The sequence below is a fragment of the Buteo buteo genome, chromosome 21 (genome assembly GCF_964188355.1).
Source record: "Buteo buteo chromosome 21, bButBut1.hap1.1, whole genome shotgun sequence".
Lineage (NCBI taxonomy): Eukaryota > Metazoa > Chordata > Aves > Accipitriformes > Accipitridae > Buteo > Buteo buteo.
This window is the reverse complement of record NC_134191.1, coordinates 17,505,281-17,531,037: the sequence shown is the minus strand read 5'-3', so window position 1 is coordinate 17,531,037 and position 25,757 is coordinate 17,505,281. Positions and strand designations below refer to the sequence as shown.

Sequence of the window (25,757 nt, the reverse complement as noted above, 5' to 3'; positions counted from 1 at the left end):
GTAGCCTGCCTCATAGTGTGGGCAGTAGCAGATGCATGCAGGAGGAGTAAAAAAAAGTTCCCTGTAAGAAAAGGGCATAATTAGCAATGCATCTACCATGGTATACTGCTGTCTTCTGGTAGCCTGCAGCTCAGATGTTTTCAGAGATGATTGAGTCTAGATATTTATGTTGAATATATGTTGACAGTCTGAGGGGACATTTCTGCATTTTGGTGCTTCCTCTGTTGTGTGTGATCACTCCATGTCAAATGTGAGTGGGCTGGTGGCAGTCTAGACTGGGTCATTTGTAGATCTTAAGTTTTCTTTCTCCTGCTCTTTCAAGGTGTCCTGGGTTTGGCGGGGATAGAGTTAATTTTCACAAGAAGCTAGGAGGGGACACAGCCAGGATAGCTGAGCTGAACTAGCAAAGGGGATATTCGATACCATATGATGTCATGCTCAGTATATGTTTCATTGCGCATAACTCACTTCGTATATTCTTTTATTAGTATTATTGTTACTATTATTTCTTCTCTCCTTGTGTTGTCCTGTTAAACTGTCCTTGTCTCAACCCATGAGTTATTTACCTTTTTATTCTGATTCTTCTTCCCATCCCATGGGGGCAAGGGAGGGAATGAGTGAGTGGCCGCATGGTGCTTAGTTGCTGGCTGGGCCTAAACCAGGACAGTCCTTTTTGGTACCCAACGTGGGGCCCAAAGGGTTGAGATAATGACAGATATGACCACAGTGTGTTAAAGTAAATTTGTTATACGCATTTCTTATATTAGTTAAATAGTCGCTGGTCACAATGTTTGTTCATTTGTTCACATGGTGGTGTTATCTAAGTTCTTATATGCACTATGTATTCCCTGCGGTGATGTTCTGTCACCTCGGAGAGGGATCAGGACTGTCATTTTGCTGTACCTAGGTAATGTCGACTTATGATTACATCACTGGTCATGAGGTTAAGCTGGTTCTTGTATGTGGCATTGTTGTCATGCCTGTACCTCGGGCACCTTCTCTCAGAATATATTAGCAATTGCACCCAATCTATGGGGTAGATGGGAGCAGGGGGGATACTTTCTCCTGCTCTTTTACCTCCCCTTTCTCTTTCAGGCTAACTACAACAGCTTGTGAGAATTTTGAATATCCTTGGGATGTTCAAGCCAGCATGCTCTTATTGCTATGTCTCCTTAATGTGTTTCAGGTCTTGTTTAGGGTTACAAAAAACTTCTTTTAAGAATACCACCCAGAGATCTGCCCCAAGGCTGGATAGTCATGGGTGGCATGGCATATGGGAGAATATGGGCAGGTATCTAGAGAACTTCTCACCTCCAGTGGTTTGGAACTTCACTCCCGAACAACTACAGAACCCTCATGAAGTGGTAGAATATTTGAAAGGAAAATGCTGTGGCTATTCCAAAGAGGCACAACTTACCACACTGTGCTGGGCCCTGGCCAGCATCTACCAAACACTGCTCAATATTATGCAGCACCCTCAGCGGGCAGGGAGGGAAAACAGACCGACAGGCACTGCAGCTCTTCCAACCCTCGTGACAAGCACTGTGGGTACTCAAACCCTCGCGACAGGCACTGTGCCTACTCAAACCCCAGTGACAGGCACTGCAGCTGAACCAGAGAACCAAACTGTGCCAGTATCAGTTGCCCCTGTACAGAAGAAGAAATACACAAAAAAATCAGCTCACTTAGTGAGGGATGAAAGTGAACCAGGGTCATCACAAGAACAGGAGGAAGAGGCAGAACCAAAGATAATCACCCGATCCCTATGCCCGAGTCAGCTGCGAGATATACAAAAGGATTTCAGCCGCTATCCAGGTGAGCACATTGTCACCTGGCTGCTCCGATGCTGGGATGGCGGGGCCAGTAGCTTGGAATTAGAGGGTAGGGAAGCCAAGCAGCTGGGATCCCTGTCTAGGGAAGGGGGCATTGACAAGGCGATTGGGAAGAAGACACAAACCCTCAGCCTCTGGAGGCGACTTCTGTTGGGTGTGAAGGAAAGGTACCCCTTCAAGGAAGATATTACATGTTACCCAGGCAAGTGGACCACTATGGAGAGAGGTATCCAGTACCTGAGGGAATTAGCTGTGCTAGAGGTGATTTATAATGAGCGGTTACCCAGAGATCCAGATGAAGTGCAATGCACACAACCCATGTGGCGGAAGTTTCTACGAAGCGCACCACCGTTGTATGCCAACTCATTGGCCGTAGTGTCCTGGAAAGAAGGTGAGGGACAGACAGTGGATGAAGTGGCTGGACGACTCCAGCAATACGAAGGAAGTATTTCTTCTTCCCTACGGGCCTGCATCTCAGCTGTGGAGAAACTACCAGACATGCTAGCTGAGAAACTGTCCCAAGAGTTCCAGCGATTCGAGGATAAGTTCTGCCCCGCACCTGTCCAGGCCCCTATCTCAGCTATTAGGAGTCGGCATTCTTCTGCTGAAGAGAAAGGGTATAGAACGTACACACCACGTAGTACCCTGTGGTTTTACCTGCGTGACCACGGAGAGGACATGAGGGAGTGGGATGGAAAACCTACCTCAACCCTAGAGGCACGGGTAAGTGAGTTGCAAGGAAAAACAATCACAAAAGGGGATTCTTCCTGGAAAAATGCTGCTCCAGTTGCCAGCGGGCAGTTCCCCAGACAGAGTAGAAGGACTGATCTCATTTCTGATCCTCTTGAAGGGACTTCTGATTCATGTTTACAAAAAGTGTGTAATGAATACTATGACTAGGATTAGAGGGTCCCTACATCCAGCCAGGTGGAGGAAAGGGACAACTGAGTTTATTGGACTGTGTGGATTCGATGGCCTGGCATGTCAAACCCACAGGAGTATAAGGGTCTATAAGGGTAGATACCAGTGCACAGTGTACCCTAATGCCAGCAAGCTATAAAGGGGAAGAACCCATCTGTATTTCTGGAGTGACAGGGGGATGCCAACAGCTAACTGTATTGGAAGCTGAAGTGAGTCTAATGGGGAATGAGTGGCCTAAACACCTTACTGTGACTGGCCCAGAGGCCCTGTGTCCTTGGCATAGACTATCTCAGGAGAGGGTATTTCAGGGACCCAAAAGGGTACCAGTGGGCCTTTGGTATAGCTGCCTTGGAGATGGAGGAAACTGAACAGCTGTCTACATTGCCCGGTCTCTCAGAGGACCCTTCTGTCGTGGGATTGCTGAGGGTAAAAGAACAACAAGTGCCAGTCGCTACCACAACAGTGCACCGGTGGCAATGTTGCACCAACCAAGACTCTCTGATTCCCAGCCATATGCTGATTTGTTGACTGGAGAGCCAAGGAGCAATCAGCAGAACTTGCTCACCCTTTAATAGTCCCATATGGCCAGCGCGAAAATCTGATGGAGAGTGGAGACTAACAGTAGACTATTGTGGCCTGAATGAAGTCATGCTGCTGTGCTGGCCATGCTGGAACTTCAACACAAACTGGAGTCAAAGGCATCCAAGTAATATGCCGCAATTGATATTGCTAATGTAATTTTCTCAATGCCTTTGGCAGCAGAGTGCAGGTTGCATTTTGGTTTTGCTTGGAGGGGTGTCCAGTACACCTGGAGTCGACTGCCCCAGGGGTGGAAACAAAGCCCCGCCATTTGCCATGGACTGATCCAGACTGCAGTGGAACAGGGTGAAGCTCTGAACACCTGCAATACATTGATGACATCATTGTGTGGGGCAACACAGCAGAAGAAGTTTTTGAGAAAGGGAAGAAAACAGTTCAAATCCTTCTGAAGGTTGGTTTTGCCATAAAACGAAGTGAGGTCAAGGGACCTGCATGGGAGATCCAGTTTTTAGGAATAAAATGGCAAGACGGGCATCGTCAGATCCCAATGGATGCGATCAACAAAATAGAAGCTATGTCTCCACCAACTAGCAAAAAGGAGACACAAGCTTTTTTAAGTGTTTTGGGTTTTTGGAGGGTTCGTATTCCAGATTACAGTCTTAATTGTAAGCCCTCTCTATCAAGTGACCCAGAAGAAGAATGATTTTAAAATGGAGCACTGAGCAACAATAAGCCTTTGAACAGATTAAACAGGAAATAGTTCATGCAGTAGCCCTTGGGCCAGTCTGGGCAGGACAAGATGTTAAAAATGTGCTCTACACCACAGCTGGGGAGAACTGCCAGTGCTCTATCTCTATACTGACTCATGGATTGTGGTAAATGCCCTGTGGGGGGTGATTGCAGCAATGGAAGCAGAGCATCTGGCAGTGCAGAGGCAAACCCATCTGGGCTGCTGCACTGGGACAAGATACTGCTGCCTGGTTAGAGAAGCTGGTTGTAAAAGTACATCACGTAGATGCTCACGTACCCAAGAGTCAGGCCACTGAAGAACATCAAAACACCCAGCAGGTGGATCAGGCTGCCAAGATTGAAGTGGCTCAGGTGGATTTGGACTGGCAACATAAGGGTGAATTAGTTATGGATCAGTGGGCCCATGATGCCTCAGGCCATCAGGGAAGAGATGCAACATACAGATGGGCTCATGATCGAGGGGTGGGCTTGACTATGGATAATGTTGCACTGGTTATCCATGAATGTGAAACATGAGCTGCAATCAGGCAAGCCAAGTGGTTAAAGCCTCTGGTATGGAGGGCAACGGCTGAAGTATAAATACGGGGAGGCCTGGCAGACTGACTGTATCACACTCCCACAAACCTGCCAGGGCAGGCGCCATGCGTTTACAATGGTGGAAGCAACCACCGGATGGCTGGAAACATATCCCATGGCCTGTGCCACTGCCTGGAACGCTATTCTGGGCCTTGAAAAGCAAGTCTTATGGTGACGTGGTACCCCAGAAAGAATTGAGTCAGACAACGGGACTCATTTCTGAAACAACCTCACAGACACCTGGGCCAAAGAGCATGGCATTGAGTGGGTGTATCATATGCCCCATCATGCACTAGGGTCCAGGAAAATTGAATGATACAATGGACTGCTATAAACTACAGTGATGCTATAAACTACAGAGCGCAATGGGGGGTGGGACCTTCAAACATTGGGATACACATTTAGCAAAAGCCAACTGGTTAGTCAACACTGGAGGATCTGCCAATCGAGCTGGCCCTGCCCTATCAAAACTTCCATGTACTGTAGAAGGGGATGAAGTCCCCGTAGTGCACGTGAAGAATATGTTAGGGAAAACAGTCTGGGTTAGTCCTGCCTCGGGCAAAGGAAAACCCATTCACGGGATTGCTTTTGCTCAAAGACCTGGGTGCGCTTGGTGGGTGATGCGGAAGGATGGGCAAGTTCAATGTGTACCTCAAGGGCATTCGATTTCAGGTGAGAATAGCCAATGAATTAAATTGTATGATGTTAATTGCTAAATAATCCTGCCGCTGTATGTCATTGCTGCTACAGTTGCTATATGCCATATCAACGGGATTACAGTAAGAATCGCCCAAATTAATGAAGAGTATGGACTTTGATGAAACTGAGTGAAGTGCAGCAGTGATGGAACTTAAACTGGCTTCAGCAGCTGGTGCCCAGCAACTTCCTCAAAATAGACATCTTCAACCTGCAGACTGTGGGTGTGGGCTGTGCCAAATACACCAGCTGTGAGCTCCGGATGCAGCAATCCAATGCCACACACCATCTCTCCTGCCCTGAAAGACTGTTAAGACAGATGGAGCCCCAAAGTTATGGATTAAATGAACTCAATGGACACGTTAGAGGGGTGGCTCATAGACTAAGGGAATGAGATCTGTGTGTGTATATATATGCGTATTAAAAAAAGACAGGGAAAGTGGTGGTGACTAATTAGAAAGTGTAGGATCTGGGCATGACGTAGGTGGTATAGAATAAGGGGTGGTTAGTATCCTGGGTTTGGCTGGGATAGAGTTAATTTTCGCAAGAAGCTGGGAGGGGACACAGCCAAGATAGCTGAGCTGAACTAGCCAAGGGGATATTTGATACCATATGATGTCATGCTTAGTATATAAACTGGGGGAGCTGGCTGGTGGGGGAGGAGGGTGGGGGAGGAGGGATCGCAGTTTGGTAACATGCTGGGCATTGAGTTCCGGGTGGTGAGCAATTGCATTGTGCATCACTCGCTTTGTGTATTCTTTTATTAGTAATATTGTCATTATTTCTTCTTTCCTTGTGTTGTCCTATTAAACTGTCCTTGTCTCAACCCATGAGTTTTTTACCTTTTTCGTCTGATTCTCCTTCCCATCCCACTGGAGCAGGGGGGAGGAGTGAGGAAGTAACCACATGGTGCTTAGTTGCTGGCTGGGCCTAAATCATGACACAAGGGTTATTTCACAAAGCTTTTTACCTATTTTTAAGGGATTTATATTGAAAAAAAGAAATAGTGATGCTCTGGTTTTTTTGTTGTTACATAATAGGTTCTTAGTGAGCAAGCTAAATTTAACTTTTTTTTCTTGAATCGTTGGCATTGCTCCATAGTAATGCATTTATAATTGCTCTGTGCTTTCTTTTCATGTCAGATAATCAGTTCTGAATTTTATTTGGCTTCCTTCCCTTTTTTAGCATATCTTCAAATAAATGCATAAATACTTAATACTCCATAGTTTGTAACTTATTTGATGTTTGTTTTACTGACAATCCTTAAATTTTTTTTCAAGACATTCTTTTATTAAGGGTAGTTTCATATTTCATTTAGTTTTGAATACACTGTCTAAATTCCACCTCCCTCTGAAGTTGAAATCTAGGAAAGCACAGTGCAAAGATTTCTTACTAATCTCAGGTTGAGTCTTTTACATAAGTTAATCTTGGAGCAGCATGGATTATTTTCCCTTGGAGAGCAATAATTTAGTAAATAAAATCATTAATAAAGCTTTTCTATATAATGAAAAAAATTAGCTGCTTGTTTAACCATGTTCTTTCATTTGTCAGATGTCTCAGCAGACAAACCTCAAGTGAAAGTGTACCCTGTGACTTAGAGTGTGTTCTCAGTTGATCTTTAAATTTTTTTTTTTCACTTTTGTTCTGGAAACATTAGATGTCTGTACTGCAATGAAACGTTGCCAGCATTTTAATTGTTTCTGTGAGCTGGTAAAAGACTCACTAACCTGAAGTGTAGGGTTCAAATCCCATTAATGATTTGGGATGTGGCTTGTCTTTCCATGGGTGTGTGTGTGCATATACCTGTTGCATTACATCAGTATTACATTTTTAAGACTCCAGATTAATGAGTTTAGTACAGAGCCATAGGGACTGTTTATATGTATAAAATCTGTGAGTGATTGTGAGCAATTGAACTAGGCAGAACTGGTGAGAGAGGAAGGAGGAGACAAGATACAGAGTTCCCAGCCCAGAAGAGTATGAGTGTCTTACCCTGTTCACTGATGATGTGTTCAGGGTAGGTTACACTGTATTAATATTACAGAGAGTGATTCTGTAGTAGAGGAAGTTCTTGTTTGTCTGTAGGAAACAACCAATGCTTTTTGGAAGCCAAAGGTGATACCAGAAGTGAGTTGGAAGTTGTATTAACAGCATGGCTAAGAAGGATAAGTGAGACTATCACCCTGAAAACCTGTTCTGCTCTTTTGTGAGGCTAAGCAAGTCTGTAATGTTGATAAGCTGTTATGCTTTCTAAATAAACTTATATTTTGAAGTTCTGAAGAATTAGGGTTGTGGGTACATCTAGTGTCAGTAGGAACTGCGAATGCTCTGTGCTGAGGTTTGGTATGGAAGAGTTGAATAACTCCCAAATTTTAATCCTATCTCAGGCAAACATTTTGCTTCAATACTCTGTTTCTCAGCTGGAGAAAATACTGTTTAGCCAAGACCATGGGGAACTTTATATTTGGAGATCTTTCTTTGGGCTGCATCACTTTAATACTAAAAGCTCATGAGAAAGTTTTTACTTAGAGTTTTGATGGCATAAACCAAATGGGATGTAGAGCTCTGCTGTTGGTAGAGGAATGGCGAGCATCCTCATTGCTGCCTGTGTACTAAAAGAGGCCTCGGAAAGCTGGGCGTTCATGTCATTCCCTACTCACAGAAGTTGTGTGTGCAAGGTGACAGTGAGGTGGATGGGTTCCCTGTCATAAGGATTTTTCCCCACCATTTGCTGCTTGTCAGAGGCACTGGCTCCTACCAGGGGAAACAGCTTTTCCACATGTTTGGCAGCCTTCTGTGGATTTCCCCAGCCATCAAGCTGGCTGACGTTTTAAAGAAAAAAATGCTCTTAAACTTCACAGTAGTCCTTGGGTGGTATATTCAGAGTATGCCTGGCCACTGCTGTTTGTTAGTTTGCTGCTCCCTAAGGAATAAAATACTTTCTTGTTGTAGTTGGAAACTGCTCTTGCTACTAGACAAGATTTCAGAAGAGGGAATAGATTATATTTATTCAGGAATTTCAGAATTGGAGGCATACTTTGTTTCTGAAGGGAGATTATATCAATGGCTGTGTGGAACTTAGTCCTCTTTGTTACTTATAAGACTCCCAAAATAAAATCCTGAGCTAACAGAGTTCCAGCTCAGTTCTAGCACACTTTTTTTTTTTTTATCCTGAGTATCATTTTCTTAGCACAAACAAACAAGAAATTATGTCAGGTCTATAAAAATAGCACCTTTTCTGACAGGTATTGCATTTGAAAACAGGAGTAAAGTTGTATTTAGCATGTGCCTTGTAGCTGTCTGCTTCCCTTTGCAATATGCAGCAGGAAAATACCTTTTGGTTCTTTGGTTGCTGCTAGGATTTTCTTGCTGTTTCTTCTTCCTACTCTTCTGTTTACTGATGGCACTGTATACTTGATGGACCTTTCCCTCCTCCCCCCAGTACTCTCCTCAGTAAAAATGTTGAGTTGTTGTTTAGTTCACCCATCTTGTAACACTTGGTTTTTCTCAACTACTCTGTCTTGATTTAGGTGTCTGTTCAACCTGATACAACATTCAGTGATATCACATACCAGAAATTACTGTACAATTTTAAGACCTTGGTGGTTGATAATGTGTTTTGTAGGTACATAATGCCACAATTAAATGCCCTTTCATATTTAAAACTGATCTCCATCCCCCAGCTCCTTGTGTGCCGATGATTTCAGAGGACACCTTCAGCAATCGGGCTAAATATTTTGTGGGCAAACCTTTATTACATGACTTTAAAGTGCTTGAGTTTGCAGCAGATGCCATGCTTTCAGAGTAGCATTGAGTACATAAGGAGGCTTTTGCATGTAAGAAGTCTCTAAATGAAAATCCATTATGGCTTCTGCTTTGCCAATTAAATCTAAGTTCTAGCTTTTCCTGCTTTGACAAAAACTTCTTGTCACAGTATTTTCAATGGTGGGTTTGTTGTGTTTTTTGTTTTTTTTTTATATTGGGAGTTGAAAGGAGGAAGACTAACTCTATTGTGTGCTGTGAAGGTAGCCTCAACTGAATTGAAATACTTTTCCCATCTCTGTCTTCCAACCACTTGAAAGCCTTTTACAATATTTTTTTCAAGCTCTTCAGCTTAGCAGTTTTTCTACTTATCAACCATATGGCCTCACAGTTTCTGTACTAGATTAATCTGACTTGGTCCTCTTTATGCTGCTAGTCTCCAGATTTATCCTCAGTTGCCATTTGTGTGGGTTTTTGAAACATTGCATGGCAAGATGTGAAACGGCTGTCTTTAATTGGCAGACGGGGGCCAATGTGCATCAGTATTATGAAGCATGAAGTTGTGTACGTGGGAATGAAGAACATGAGACTGAAATAACATGCTGGACCCTGTGGGAATGTGGTTCTAGTCCTGGTTCAGTCTCCTGAATGTGAGCTCCTGTAGTAGCCTTGAGGCAAAACCAAACAAAAAACCTCAGTGGTTCAGTAGGGAAACGCTGACTGTGCATCAGAAGACTTTTTTGATAACTGGAACACTGATAAAACTGCATGTGGAATGATGATGTCCTGTGAGGTTGTCAACAGATATGAAAAGTAGACTAATGAGAGGGGTTTCAGAAGGAGCCAAGTGAATTGTTGAATAATTAGCAAATAATTTTTATGCTAGAAGACCGAGAAGTTAAAGTATATCAGTGAAAAATCTAAAAGTTGATTTTAACACATAAAAGCTTCTGTGGGGATACGACAAATGGAAATTGAAGAAGGAACTCTACAGGCAGCAGAGGGAGATGAGCACAAACCAATGTCCAGATGATGAAGCCAGATACTCATACAGCAAATGAAATGCAAGTTTCTTCTGACTGTAAGGGTTATTGATCATTGGAACAGTTTATCTGTGGTCTGCTGGATTGCCTGTTGCTGGCCATTGTGAAACTACGATGGTAGATTTTTCTAGAAGACATTTTAGCTCAGACAGGAGTTATCTTGAGAGACTCAAATTGTGCTTAAGCAGGAGGGCTGATTCAGCAGTCATACCATGCAGTCTTATCCTCAAACCTGTGAAATTATTTTCTCAAATCCCTGAACTGTTGCATGGTTAGATGAAGTCTTTCTTTGCTATAGTTTACTCCTGTATAGATTTTGTTGATGAAATGTAACTGAATGTGTTTATCCCTGTCAGAAACATTACAGTGGTGATCAAAGGGAAGCTGCAGGAGCTTGGCACCTTCCAGTCCAGTCTCTGTTATGCCTACAAAGAGAAAACTAAGCAAACTGAGAGTAGTTTTAGTGGTAACCCACTGAGTAGCCCAGAACATTTTAGAAGGTTCTAACTCACAAACTTCAAAGAAGAAATAATGTTTATCTTTTACTTCAGAGCAAGGTGTTGGGGCCTCCATTTCTAAGGGAGCAGAAGTCACGTACCGTGAGGGATGGCAGTGGCTTTGACTGGTCAAAGTCTGCATGTTCCACAGAAATGCTTTTTGGGGCACTGGGGATAAATGCATGGCGTCCAGGACTTCTGTTGTCACCTCTGTGTGCAAATGAGGCAGTCTGCTTGAGAGCTTACAGGATTGTGGAGTCGTTAACAGTAGCTTCCTGGGCTTAAAATGGGAGGCTTTCAGAGAAAAACATTGTTCTTAGCTGCTATCTGTGCCTTTCATCTGGAATCATAGCTACTTTTGTGACCATCTTGTGAGATGAGGGGGAGCAGCTGTGCCTAGTAAATCCTAAATCTTTCTTCAGTTATTACAGATAGATGAGTAACTTGTAAAATATAAGAGTGCTTAGCATTTTTATCTTCCCAAGCGTATTTGATTTCTGTTTTTTTTTTTTTTTTTTTCTCTACACTTCACAAGCTGTTGGCCTCTCTTTTGTTGTTTTACTTCTTACATGATCCTTCCCAATTTTCTAACAGGAATTCACTCAAGATCCGTAGTGACTTTGTAGGTAGACCTTTTCCCACTCTGTGACTTGTCTGTTATCTTTGGTTTCTGATCCATTTTTTATCTTCCCTCATAGTTCTTAGCTTTTTTTCTGTGTAGGATACTATTGAAGTACTTCTTGGAACTCTTCAGTTGCCATCTGACTCTTGATTATGCACTGCCTCTATGCTTCTGTTGGAAATTTTGAAATCTCTTAAGAGGTCATCTTCGTTTTCTTTTCTCCGTTAGATTTTCTTCATATTATTTTCCAAGTGTCTTATTCTGTTCTCTTGCTGGGGTCAAACATATCAAGCAGAGATGCTACATTTTCAAGTCTAGCATTTTCTAGATTGCCCTTCTTTGCTTCTAGATACTTCACTTCTACTTCAGACTTTTAAAACGTGTTCTTAATGGATTTACAGCCTATTGTTAGCTTAATTATTTTATTCTTGAGCCTTGAAACTCCCACATGTGGAGCATGAATCTGATAATTGTTGTTATAGTCTAGACCCTCTTGTTCTCTCATTGATCTTATCTTTGTGTCTAGGTAGTCTTGAGAAGTTTTATCTCCAACATGTAATGACCAGAAGGTTGTGTATTGTCCCAGAAATGGTTGTCTTAGTTATTTTGGTAGGTCTGCTCATTCTTGCTAGTATACTTTCTGGTATACTTTTTGGTTGTGCTGGCTGGTGTGGGTTTTTTTTTTTTTATGCTTCAGATTTAGACTGTGTTTGGGGTTTGTGTTTTCATCTGGAAGCTCCTGTTTTAACTTGTTTCCTTCTGTATTTATTTTGCTGCTATTATATTTCCAAACTGGTAAGGCTGTCCAACTGTCCTGCCTCCTCTTGGCCATTATGGCTTGTTCTTTGACTTTTAGTTCTTGCTCCACAGAGGTTTGCCAAGACTGTTTTCTTAGTAGCATCTGAGCTATGAATATGCATTTTTAGTTTGTATCATTTGAAAATCAGAGCCACATTAAAAGATACACAAGAACAAGCTAAAGTTTGAGGGCACTGTCCTCTGCTGGTGCTTTGCTCTGCTTTGGGTGTATTAGCCACTGTTGTGTGGCTGTTGGTCTCCTGTGCCTTTTTGCATTTAGTTTTGCATGTTTATTTGGGGAAAGAGTTAGCTCTTGCTATAGTGAAATTAATTAGTATCAAAATAGTTTCTTTATTTATGTAGTACTATCTTCTAGTTTTGCTTTTTTTTTTTTTTTATGGAGCCAAAGCTGTCTGTGACAGAACATTGTTGAATTTTAGTGCCTTGTTGGTCTTGTAACATTGTGTTCTGGTTCCTTTCTGGACCAGGAGAGTAGTAGTGTGGAATAGCCTGGGATTCACAACCGGATAGACTTCAGGCTTATGAACTTTTTTTCATCCATTTCAGTATCTCCAGTTTCAAAATGCTGAGGATGGCTATGCGTGTTGCATGTACATAGCAGTGTGTCTTACCTCCAAGCATGCATGTACATAGCAGTGTATGTCTTGCCTCCAGGCAATGTAGTTGTATCAACTAGGCTCAGTAGCAAACTGTTTTGTGCCCACCCTGGTTATCTTCTTACTAATTAACGTTCTGTTTGAGTGGGTGATTTGGATAGGGAAGTAGGGAAGGACTGACTTTGCCACTTTTAATGTGGGGCAAGTGTTTTGTGGTCTTAAGATTGGGATTTTTTTGCTTGCTTGTTTCAAGGTGGTTTACTCATAAACTTAAAGCTTGCTTCCCTATCACTCATGCCATCTGAATTGCCTACTTATTTCAGTCTGGGACCCAGATTTTGCTCTAAGCAAGAATTGTTACTCCTGCTTCTGGTACTTTTGTTTGAGGTTTCTGTTCCAGAGAGGTGTTTGGAAGCGTGATCACACAGATCAAAACAGTAAATTCTGTGTGAGGGAACTGACTGTAATGTGGCAAGTCCTCGGAGTTTTGTGGGAGGTGGGGGTGGGGGTGAAAAAAGTAGTAGCACTGTTTCTACTTCTTTTTCCTTTCTCCCAGATCAAGTACTGCAACTAGCAGAAACTTTACTACCTCTTCAAAATCATCAGCAAGTTCTTATTCCTCAGTGTCTGCCACTTCTGTCATTACTAACGGTGATAGCAGTAACTCCTATGGACTGAACAGCTCCCACCTGGGCAGGGGGTAAGAGCAGGAATGTTCTTTTTGTTTCTTCGTCCTTCATGTGAATGAATACTCCTCTGCATTCTTGCCTGTATAGAAAAGGAGGAGTTCTGCTACTCTTGTGTACCTGTTTATCAAACTTTGCTTTTGAAACCACTATGTTCTGCTGTTCCTTGCTCACTTGCGAAAGTAGCGCATGTTCCAGAGCGTACTAACTACTAGGGCATTGGCTGATTTTGATGGGATGGGGGGTATGAGGGAAGGGATTATTTTCTTTCTCCATCTGCCAGTGTGATAGAAGCCTTTCCAGGTAGAGATCATAATTTTCTTACTAGCTCTTACAATATGTCATATAGATTCATACAGACTCTTGCTGCATTAGGATAGTGTGCTGTGCACCTGTAGACAAAGGAAATTAATGTGTTATGAGCCATAAATTAATAATAGACTGCGTAACTATTAATGTTTCCAAAATTAGCACATATACTTCACATTCCTGGTATTCAATATTAAGCCACTATGAAGCAGCAGAAACATGTAGGCTGGTTAAACAATTTCATTAAACATTTTTTTGACTCTTACTTAATGTGATTCTTAAACAGTATTGAGGATTGGTAAACTCATTGTGGGGTTCACTGTGTTGTCTTTCTTCCAGAGGTTCTGGATTTGTCTGTAACTCTTACAACTGCAGGGACAGTGCTTCCCTGTCACAGCCTGGACTCTGTGGACTCAGTAACCTTGGAAATACCTGCTTCATGAATTCTGCATTACAGGTAAGAATTGGAAAGAACCCTCTTTAGAATTAAGCAAAAGAGCAGTCTCGCAGAGATTGTGGATTAAAATCTGTGGAAAGAAAAGCATGTTTTAATGTGATTCAATGAGGAGACTGCACCCGGAATGAAAAAAAACAACAACAAAAACAACAACCAAAAAAACCCCAACCAAACCAAAATGATCGGTTCATATTTAGTTTGGTTTATGTGTAGCATGTTAGTACTATAAAACATAGTACGATATGAAGGGCTGGATCCGAAATACCTTCTGAAAAGGCTATGGGGAAATTGTACTGAACAGATGCCTAACTGTAATGTAAGGTCCTAATGCTTTGCTCTGGCAAGAATGGGCTGATGTGGAGGATGTTTTAACTTGTGTGTGCAGCATTAGCTACACGAGAAGGGCACTGCATACAGTTCTGGGGTCCCTGTTTAAAGACTCTTGAAAAATTAAGAGTGTGAAAAGCCATAGGAAGGGTTCAGGGTGATTGTGTGGAGTGGTAAGGTTGTAATGGTTATGCAAAGCTAATAATTACTGGTATACTTATTTAACTTAAGAGATTCAGTTTATTTGGTTAATTTAAAAAAATGCAGAAACTTGTTAGGGATAGTTGTTTGCTAAGGAATTAAAACAAAATATGAGCCAACATATCAACTTTGATTTAAGCAATGGGCAAACTTCTAGTGTGGCACAAGTGCTACATAATGACTTCTGTCACTCTGTGGTAGCTTTGAAAGCTAGAAGAGGTCTTAAAATAACTATAATGCATTATGCATGTGGTATTCAGGATACCACAATAAACTTGGACTGCCTCACTTTTTTTGTTTGACAGGACTTTTATTTTCAGTTGTATCATGGTAACCTTAAACCACATTATGTTTTATTGAACTGTACAGCTAAGAGACAACTTGTAAAATTAATTTTGATTATCAAAGTAACTTAATCTAAACACATTTCAGTCTTGATTTTGCATGCAAACTAGTCATGTTAAAGACCAATTTCTTTCTTTCTTGTATTTTCCATTAGGCTTTAATTTTGTAGACATCAGTCTTTCAAATGCAGATTTCTGCCTTAGTTTTTGGAAATTCTTGGAATTTTGTCAGTAACAGTGTTCCAGTGAGAGACTGGTCAAACAATAGCAGTCTGTAAGCACTTTAATGTAATTTGCCTGGAGAAAGACACTAACATCTGGGCACTGGAACTGGAAAAATTTGATGGGAAATAAATTCCACAAGGTACACGTCAAGGCAGTGAAAATGGGGTTGGCTGAAAGGCAGGACTACGCTTTTCTGACTCTCTCCAGATTGCCATGTATAACTGTGCTGGGAGATCTGTGTACCTACACCTAGTTCGTGAAGCTCTGTGCAGGCACCTGCTATGGGTCCTGAAATTTCAGGCATTCAGAAAGAGCTCTGTTTAATATTTTATTGCTATCACAGTGCCTTGATGTCCTAGTAGTTTTGATCATAATCTCAGACTTGGCTCTCTTTGTTCACATATCTAAGTCTTCTGAGTGTCACTTACTGCTATAAGCTTTGAGTCTTTTATTGAATTAGGGAAACTACTGTCTGTGCTAGTTTTACTGGTGTCCTGAGGTTTATGGCGATTCCCCAGGATATATTACATCATCACCATGATACACTGATGATAAGTATGTAAATAAGAGAGTAGATATGGAGTAGTATGCTTCCTGCCTTTAAAGTTTGTTAACTTTTTGATGGGGATTTTTTTAATGGCTTGTTGTTCTTTGGAGGACAAAGTATAGTTTGTGTTTCACCTCAAGGATGAACAAGGACCTCTCTTATTCTCACTGTTGTTTATATTAGGATTTCAAGGTTAGAGAGTGGATATGGGATGTAGACTTGAGAACATTAAGGTTCATCTCTAAAGACCTTCCTGACATGTTCTGTGCAGATTTCTGTGTAAAACATCAGTAAGGTAGCCTAGCCTACCACCTCAGTAACGCGTGGAAAAAACAGGTACAATGTACATTAATGATAGGATTTGGTGAGTATTGGCAGGACTGTGATTGTAAACTTTACTCTTCTGACACTTGCAGGCTTGATTTTGTGTCAGACTTCAGCATTACACCAAGAGATTCTACTCAAATTGACGCATCAGTGGAAGTTACAGAACAAATTAACAAAATGTGGAGGGATATAATGCCAAGAGCAGATATCTTCCAGAAGTCTGGGTTGTTTTGTTTTTTTTTTTTTTTTTCCACAAGGTTGCTTGCTCTTTGCTTTGCTGAACTATTAAATACAGTAACTTTAAATCAATGCTTAAAATTATTCTGCACCAAAGGAATGGAAGGTGACAAATGAGATGTCAGTTTTAAAGAAATTTCTGAAGAACCAAGGAGCTGCAGACCAGTGAGCCTTAACGCCTTAAGATAAGGCTTAAGACAAAGTTAAGAGCAGTAGAAACTGCTCCAGAGGGGTGACTTACACTTGTGGGCAAATACATTGTACAGGAGGGAAGTCAGTGTGGCATCTGCAAAGAGAAACCATGTTTCAGAAATGAGCTGGTGGTCTTTTGAATGCTGATTTGGTGGTATTTCTTGTTGGTTTCAACTATGCTTTTGAGTTGCAATGGTTACAGTGTCCTGCCTTCCCAATAGTTTTTTTTTTTAAATTAAATATGTACTCAAATTCAGTCTCACAGGTTTGTTAATAGCATAGTACACGTTCTGATGTGAAAGCTGGGTTTGTTATTTCATTGTTGCACAGATTTATTGTCCTGTGCAGTAAATTAATTTTCTTAATGCTTTTTCAGTGTCTGAGCAATACCCCTCCTCTGACTGACTATTTCTTGGAAGATAAATATGAAGCTGAAATAAATCAGAACAATCCACTGGGGATGAGGGGAGAAATTGCAGAAGCCTATGCAGAGCTCATTAAACAGATTTGGTCTGGGAGACAGTCTCACGTGGCCCCACGTATGTTTAAAGTAAGTATTCTATGTTCTTGTAGCGTAGCTCTTTGACAGAAGAAACAGTGAAAGCTAATATGGCTTCCATATATTTCGGTGTTATGAAAGCAGTAATGAGAGAATTGCTTCAGGGTTGTTTCATGTTTTATGTAAATGCTTTTCAGGGTACAGGGAGGAACTTGCCAGTGAGTAGTGTCATACCCCAGAATTGGTTACTGCTCTTTAATGTTCAATGCCTTACTTAGTAAATGACCTTCCAGCCTGAGAGCTGTTACAGATGCATCAATATGATCTTTGCTACAAAACTAGGCAAGGTCATGTGAATTGCCAGCCGTGAACTTTAATCAGTGAGAAAAGGTGTGCAAGTTATAAGTTTAAAAAATGAAATTATAATGTGTAGAGCAAAATACATCCCCTTGTCTATAACGTTATCTATTGATGTCATGATCCCAGTGCTTCAGTGTGAAGAGCTGCTTTCAGTTGAAGTACTGCAATGTAGCAGTTGTATATGAACCCCTTGAAAAATTGTAACTATGTGTTTTGTTTTAAATATATTGCAAAGATGCTCCAGTGCAGAACAAAGTAACTAAAGCATCCAAGGAACACTAAGAGTTTGCTTCTATAGTGCAACCTCAGTACGCTGAGGAAGAATAACATCCCAAATACATGAAATAAACGATGACCTGATACTAATGTAAATGTGCATCCTGTTGCTGTTTAGGTTTTGCAGGTATATAGTCTTGAAGTTGAGGGTATATGCTTTTGAGACCTGGAGCAAAAGTCTCATGGACTACAGAAGTCTGTCCTCTGTAGGGTCATAGGTAGTTCTGAAACAACAAGAAGTTTAATTTCTGTGACTTGGAGGTGCTGACACATTATCCACTGCTTTTAAAATTGTTCTGTAAACTTCTGTTCAGAGGAAATATGTGAATCTGTAGGAAACATCAATAAAAGTGTCTTAATGTGGGCTGTTCTTGTTTAAGACTGGAACAAGAATTACTCTTTATTTCCTAGTACAGTATCACTTGTGATTTTTCTAACAACTGTTGCTGATTTAGTGACAGTGTTAACTATCTCTGTAATGTAAACAGCCCTTCAGTTTGGGCTCCCTTGCGGTTGTCATCCTGAGTGTTTAAAATGTTCTAAGCATAATTTTGCAAGTCTCTTGGACTCTTTGTGTTTATGAGAAAACTAGTGATGGTCACTAGGGCTGACCACTCCTTCAGCTAATTGTTGGTTTTCCTGTGGGACCCCTCTCCATTGTTTTTTTAGAAGCAGGAACACTAAATGGCAGTGTTGTGAGATAGCAGTTATGAAATAACAGGCTGTTATATGGGTGTGCTTTTTCTGGCTCTTGCTAACTCAGGCTATTATGTTTCTTAGCTTCATATCACAATTTTTAGAGTAGCTAGAGATTACTGTGGCGAGGATTTCAATCTCAGTTTTAAGCCAGTTTTGTTAGTTCATAAGTATCTTCTGCAGGCATTTTCAGTCTTGCAGTCCACCTGCTTCAAGATGCTGCCTTATAGCAAGTCTGCATTGTGGGAACTGCAGGTTTCTGAAAGAGAAATTAAAGTACAAAATTCATCAGGCAGGTAGGTTTTGTGTACTGGTTGTTTGCAGGTTCCTAAATTAATACTGATAACTTAGATTTCTAGCATCACACCACTAAATGCATTCTTCCCTCTAGACACTGGGGCGGGGCGCAAACCTAGTTGGGAAAATTATTCTGGCACTCTTGCTGTGTTAGCATCCAGTTCACTGTGGTCTACTGCTAACATAAAGTAGCATGGAGTTGATTGCTGCAAAAGCTAGGATGTGAGTGTTTTTATTTCTGTCTTTTACACATAGGTGGTGCTCACCCCCCCCCGACTCTTGCCTTTGTGTTTCAGACGCAGGTTGGCCGATTTGCTCCTCAGTTTTCAGGATACCAGCAGCAAGATTCGCAGGAACTCTTGGCTTTTCTTCTAGATGGCTTGCATGAGGATTTGAACAGAGTGAAGAAGAAGCCCTACTTGGAGCTGAAGGATGCCAATGGCAGACCTGATTCGGTATGGTGCCCTTTACTTGAGGGTAAGGCAGGTAGCGCTTCCAAGGGAGTTTAGTTGGCTTTTGTGACACTTCCTGGCCTTCCCGCTCACAGGCCACACAAACATTCTCCCTGCAAAGCAGTGTACCTGGGAGGGGAGAACCCTGTCGTGCTTTATGGCATGGCTGACTCTTCATGACACCTTGTGGCATGTTGCTGTTGCTCTGCCTTACAGCAGAATGTTCTTATACTGGCATGCAGGAAGATGTGATTATTATACAATACTCTTGTGGTTCTGCAGTGGAAAGGAAGGAAGTTGATCTTGTGACATAACAGCTGTCTAAAAGTAGGCTGTAGTTACTACCATAACCGTTCCTCCTTGACTACTCAGGCCCACCTTCTTCCTTCTGGTAGATTGAGCAGCAGCTTTTAGCATCAGTTTGAGGAGAGTGCTTACTGTGCAGGCCATCATACTTGCATGTGGACTTGGGTGAGACTAGAAGCATTGTCATGCAGAGGTGCTGGGGTGTCCCTCAAATAAGGGTCTGAACACGTTCCCTGGGCATGGGGTTGTAAGCAGCCATTCTGGTGTCCCACTGGTAGACAGCAGAGTGTCAAATGAAGTGAGCTTTTAGGCCAGACTTCTCATGTGTGCTCCCTCATGGCCTCTAGACAAATGTAATCCATGAGCTAGATTTAAAACCAGGTTGAACAGGGTGCATGAAATCACTGGTCAAGGCAAGGAGAGAATGAAAGTATAAGTGACTTTGTACAGCCATGGATCTTGAATTCCTAATGTTTGGTGAACTACCTCATTTCCTTAAGAAGCTTGACTTGATTTTTCTCCTTTCTGGTGCCATGGAAATGGGTACACTGATATTAAAGCAACTTCACATTGTATTTAATTTAGATTTGTATTTAAACACCCTTGGGCTCCAGTTACCCACTCTATCTAAATAGAGAAAAGTAATTCTCTTATAGCATTTTCCTGACAGAGGCCAGAAAGGTGTCTTCTGTTCATTTTTCTCCCTGCCTTTTCTCTATCCTCTGTTTCCCAGTCAACACTGATGCATGAGCCCCTTGCAGACACTTTGTTCCTCTGAAGTTGGCAAACACCATGCTCACATTAAAATGAGACACATGATAGTGAAATGTCTTTACCTAAGTGAACTCACATTCTCCTGATCAGGCTTTTACCTCTTGTCACAGTATAGACAGCTGCAACATACAGACAAATGCAGGTTCCAGAGTAAAAACATTAGGTAGAAAGATGCTTTAGGAGCCTCTAAAAGCTAGATGCAGTAATTATTTTTAGGAGGTGTATGTGACTAGTTGTTTTGCCTGTTAACTGGCAATAACTTCATGTCTTTTGCCTTTTCTTGCATAATATAGTGCATGTGGCAATACCACAAGAAGTAGTATATATAATCTTTTTTTTTCTCCAAGAAATGCTGATAATTGTGGGATGGAAAGGATGCCCAGCATGCCTTCCTTTTATTTAGGTACTTCCCTCCCCCGATACAGGAAATGTACATGCGTTTTTGCCTTGCATCCATATCACTGCAGTTGGTGGAGCTTATTACTCTGTTCCCATCTCAGCATCCTCCTTAGTGACAGTAACGTTGCAGTGTGTGTGTATCTATGGCACTTATTTCACTTGAGATATATATAAAATGTATGGTATTGTACCATAAACTGAAAGTCTCATGCTAAGAAGAGCCTCTGACTGCAATGAATAGACAAATGCCAGTTATCAGATGCCCTTAGGTAAGGAGTTTGTAAGTTGCATTGTGAAAGTCTTCAAGGGACTGTAATTTGTCTCCTTTTATACTTTTTTTGTGAAACATGGACCATCATTTTCCAGGGAAAAATTCTCTACTTTTTTCTCGGAAGTTGTAACTGCAGTTGTCTTTCAAAAGCAGGGGGCAGCAGTCCATTCCTCATGGAGGAGAGTGGAGTGTATCTTGTTAGCAGCTTGCTGTCCTGAAAAGCAGCGGGTAACCCTGTCACTGTCCCCTTGGCTCCATTCATGCTACTGGCATTGTGTGCACCAAAGAATACCTGACCAAGTGACTCAGCTAAAACAGAAGTATTACATTTGACTTGACACAAGGCCTTAGTTTCACTGAGGAAAAAATCCCAGTGTGTTATGCTGGACACACTGGTAGACCCCCCCTTTCTGTGAAATTTACCTGTCAGTATCAATTTTCTGAGTTTTCTTTGATTCCTGTGCTTGCAATGCTATGAAAGTGGTTGCGAGAAAAAAACTTTTAATGTATTTTTTTTCTTTTTATAGGAGGTGGCAAAAGAGGCCTGGGAGAATCACAGGCTGAGGAATGATTCTATTATTGTGGATATTTTTCATGGTCTTTTCAAATCTACCCTTGTTTGTCCCAAATGCTCCAAAGTTTCTGTGACCTTTGATCCCTTCTGTTACTTAACCCTTCCACTGCCCTTGAGGAGAGATCGTCTCATGGAAGTTACGCTGGTATATGCAGACCCACAGCACAGACCTGTTCAGGTGAGGCATCTTGAAGACACGAATTTCTTTAAGTCATCTGAGTCTTTCTCTTAGGTTTCAAATAATCCAAAGGACATTGATGTCCACCTTTGAGTGAAGTAGGATGGGTTTTTTAATGTAAAAACTGGAAATTGAACACGTGAAATCAAGTGGCTTTGTAAAATCTCGGTTTGTGAGACTAGGGTCATGGGTCAGCTGGAAGTGGCATACCTGTTCCTGTGATGAGATTACCTGTGCAGGATGTATTGCTCCCTGAAAGCAGTAATGTATTTGTGTTGGCATGTTTACCTCGTGTTACCTTGGAAAATGTAAAGGTGAAACTTACCTAAATGGGTAAAGCCTCTGAATTTCAAACAGAAATGAAAAACAATCCCTCTTGAAAAAAAGAAAAATTACTTGATTGCTTGCTCAATTCTAAGATAGACTGATTTTTAATTCCCCCCCCCCCCTTTTATTTTCAAATGGGCCTGTGGGTAGGCACACACATACCTAAAGTAACCTTGTGCTTGCTACGCATGTCAAGAGAAGCAGAAGATGTGGGAGACCCAAGCAGAGTGACTAGATGTCCTGATGCAGTTTTGGAGGCACTGCTTGGCAATATTTGCATGTGCTGTGGGTTATAACTGTGGGTGGTAAAACTTGTGCTTTGTATATACACTGTTAGTTTGAGGAGGGTGGTAGGTACAGTGGAGAGGAATGTATGCTGAATTCACAATAAATTTTCATCCTGCTTTTTGTACAACTATAAAATTAAGGACAGCTACACTTGTTCTTGTCACCAAGACTTTATAAAGGGCAAGAACAAAGAAAGGATTCATTGAGAAAACAAACAAGTTACCAGTAGCATAGAGACTGAAAGGATAAATTCTACTTTAAAGAATCAAGATTAACAGAACTTCCGCTACCTGGAGCTTTTTTAGATGAGCTGGCCACGTGCATGTTCTGCATCCCACCTTCAGTCTCCTTGTGAGCAATTCTTCGCATTTTGTGATCTCCCAGTTGGGAAGCCAGAGGTGTGCACCACTACTCCCCTCTGGTGTGTGACACAAGGAGGAGCTGTGTGTGTGCCATGTGGGTTGTGCTAAGAGAAAGTGAACTGAAAGCCACAGTGGAATATGCAGATTGGTAGTATAACTGAGAAGATTCTGGTGAATATTGATACATAACTCCTTTTAGTCAAGGCAAGTACATTCCACGTAATTCTCTCTGAGTGTGTGCCTATCTGTAACCTACAGTGCCTTTGAATCCTTCTCTAAAACGTACGGTACTGATTACTTGATGGAGGAAGGATGCCAGGTTAAACCAAACTGTAGATGCTTGTGTTCTGGTGCACCTGTATTCTTGCATCCATGCACATTCCTGGTTGCAGAATGTCACTTAGTCATGTTAAAAGCTCACAGATCTGTCTTCAGGGAAGTGTTCAGAGCACTGGAAGTGGAACCAATGGATTATCATATGTTTAGCATCTGAGGCAGAGCATTCCCACTGACTTACAAGATACGTCTGCTTAGGAGTGTGGAAGGTTTCTTGACTGTTCCCCTTGTACTTTTTGTAGCCTAATGTGAGCGGTGCATTGACTCAGGCCAGCAGCCAACCACTCACACAGCCTCTTGTTCACGCCCCCCTGCCCTCTTCCCAGCAGGAGTGAGGAGAGACTAGAAAGAACAAAAGCAAGAAAACTCATGGTTAGGGATAAAGATAGTTTAATAAGTGAAGGAAAAGTGGGGAGGTGGGGACAATGACACAAATGACGCGAAGGAAATCACTTGCCACTTCCCACAAGCAGACCGATGCCCAGCCACTGTCTGAGCAATAACCTTGGAAGCCAAAAACACCCTTTCTTTCTCTACCACAATTTTTATTGCTGAGCATTACATTATATATATAGTATGGAATAGCCCTTTGGGCAGTTCAGGACCACTGTCCTGGCTGTGTCCTCTTCCAACTTATTGTCCACCCCAGCCTACCTGCAGATGGAGCATAGCAGAGACAAAGAGAAAGTCTTGATGCTGCACAAGCACTGCTCAGCAATGACTAAAACATCAACGTGTTATCAACACTGTTCTAGCCGCAAATCCAAAATGTGCAGCATACAGGGTGCTATAAGGAAAGTAACTCCCTCCCAGCCAGCCCCAGTGCAGGGTAATACATGGTGTGTCCTATTCTGGGTGAGGTCTGGAGATTTGTTTCAGTCTGAGGACATGTCCGGAACAGAACTCTTAGAAGAGGTAAACTACAGCCTGTATTGATGACATTGCCCATCAAATGAAGGTTTACGTGGTCTGATCTGCTCAGGAGGGTCCATCCTTGTATGCCATCCACACAAATGTTTGCCTTCCTGTCTGTCAAGACTTCTAACTTGACCTCCAGAGGCACCGAGGAGAATGGCTCTAGGATGTTTTTTATCACATAAAGAAGCAGCAATTTATGTTCTGAGCAAGCTGCTGTGTCTGGTGATTTTTTTTTTTTTTTATTATTTTTTTGGTGGGTTTTACTACTGCTGAGCCTGATCAAAGCAGAAGGCCAACTGTTTACGGCTCTTTCATTCCCTCCAAATCCCTGCTTTGTAAAGTAGAGCTGAGATACAGAAGGCCTTGAAGTGTGTGGCTGTGACCTTAACTTCAGCAGAACTCCTATAAATTAAAGGTTTTATTTCCATTTTCTTGCTCTCTGCATTGCATGAGTTTATTTTGCCTAGTGTAAGCATGATGTTGTCTTTGTTTCTAGTACCGGGTTGTGGTGCCGATGATGGGGGCCATCTCAGATCTGTGTGAATCACTCTCCAAACTCTCTGGTGTTCCTGCAGAAAACGTAAGGATAAATGCAGCACAGTAATTTTGATAAATATTTGTTTTTCTTGAAGCATTTTGGTGGCTTAGCTTTGAGATGGGTGATAAGCTGAACTTAATGAAATAGTGACAAGTTTGAATGCTGTTCTTTGATTGTAAAATAAAAAGATGCATGAAACAATCTGTGTTTATTCTGATACTTCCATTGCAGTAGACGAAGGGGCAGAAAGCTAGCCCCCACCCCCAGCATTTCTGATAGTGTAGTTTCTTAGTAATGAGAGATGTTCTATGTCTGTTTTGGGTCCACCTCTTCTTGGATATCCTTTTAATAACAAAGGGATCAGGTGAGCTTTTCCAGAGGGAATGGTTTTCTAGTTGGTGGGGTATTCTTAGGATGCCAGTGTAGCACTTAAATTGATTTCAGTTAATTATAGATGTGACTGATCCGTGCCTGAAATCCTAGCCTGTTGCCACTTTGATCTTGGGATCTGTGCTGCTGTTTCCACCAGGCTGACTTGCAGCTGTTGGAATTGCATCTCCTCAGTACCTCTATAAAATCAGTGTTACTTGCTTTGTTTATCTGATCCATCTTAACAAATACAGCTGATTAGCTACTGGGTGCTGTTATAGAAAACAGCGTTGATGTTGGTGTGCTGAAAATTCTGATAAAGAGAAAACAGGAATAAACTGTTGCTTGAATTTAAAGTTAGTTTGCCTAAATTTATGGAAGCTTTTATTATAATCTTTTTGCAAATATCACTTGCTGTTCTAGATGGTGGTGACAGACGTGTATAATCATCGATTCCACAAAATCTTCCAAATGGATGAAGGTTTAAATCATATCATGCCAAAAGACGACATCTTTGTGTGAGTAAAGTGGGAAGATGCCATGATGTGAAGAATACTACAAAACATTCACTTTGGTTTCAGGATATAAAACCCGAATTCCCCCCCCCGCCCCCTTAAACCTAAGCCTTCCTGTAGACCTTTTGCATGACTTAGCAGTAATGCAGCACTTCTCCTAGCAGCAGATCAGCATGTGCGGTGTTTAGTAGGTGTTTTCCTAACACAAGGGAAGTCATGGCCCTGGGTAATGATGAACTTTTTGTTTGGTCTGTGTTCTGCGTTTTGGAACTTTCTACAAGCCTATTTCAGAGATGATAACCTATGTCTGGATTACAATTATGCTTTCACTGGCATTTTTAGGCAAGCTCAAGCTTACTGTTCTTATGCTCCAAATCAGCCAAAAGCCTTGGAGCTCTTATTAGGATAGCATGAAGTCTAAGCTGTTGTACTCTGCCTTTCCAAAAACCATCACAGTTGTTATAGCACCCAACTAACCATGACTGGGGGTTCTTGATAAACTCTTGACTGGTGCTT

The 25,757-nt window shown here is 41.7% G+C and overlaps 1 protein-coding gene across 8 annotated transcripts in view; it reads left to right on the top strand.

The window, feature by feature from the left end:
• USP4 (ubiquitin specific peptidase 4) overlaps window positions 1-25,757 on the top strand; it is a 50,738-nt gene that overhangs the window by 8,250 nt on the left and 16,731 nt on the right. For 2 of the 8 annotated variants that reach the window (XR_012653849.1, XM_075053067.1), the window contains exons 7-13: window positions 13,211-13,354; window positions 13,989-14,106; window positions 16,883-17,056; window positions 18,931-19,089; window positions 21,364-21,588; window positions 24,316-24,399; window positions 25,150-25,244. Coding sequence is in view for 5 of the 8 variants with exons in the window: in XM_075053067.1 (XP_074909168.1) it covers window positions 13,211-13,354; window positions 13,989-14,106; window positions 16,883-17,056; window positions 18,931-19,089; window positions 21,364-21,588; window positions 24,316-24,399; window positions 25,150-25,244 (999 nt within the window). In the remaining 3 variants the exon portion in view is untranslated. Of the gene's footprint in view, window positions 1-1,186; window positions 5,983-13,210; window positions 13,355-13,988; window positions 14,107-16,882; window positions 17,057-18,930; window positions 19,090-21,363; window positions 21,589-24,315; window positions 24,400-25,149; window positions 25,245-25,757 lie in introns of those variants that run through there. The other 6 variants (XM_075053068.1, XR_012653847.1, XR_012653848.1 and 3 more) reach the window with 6 other exon arrangements.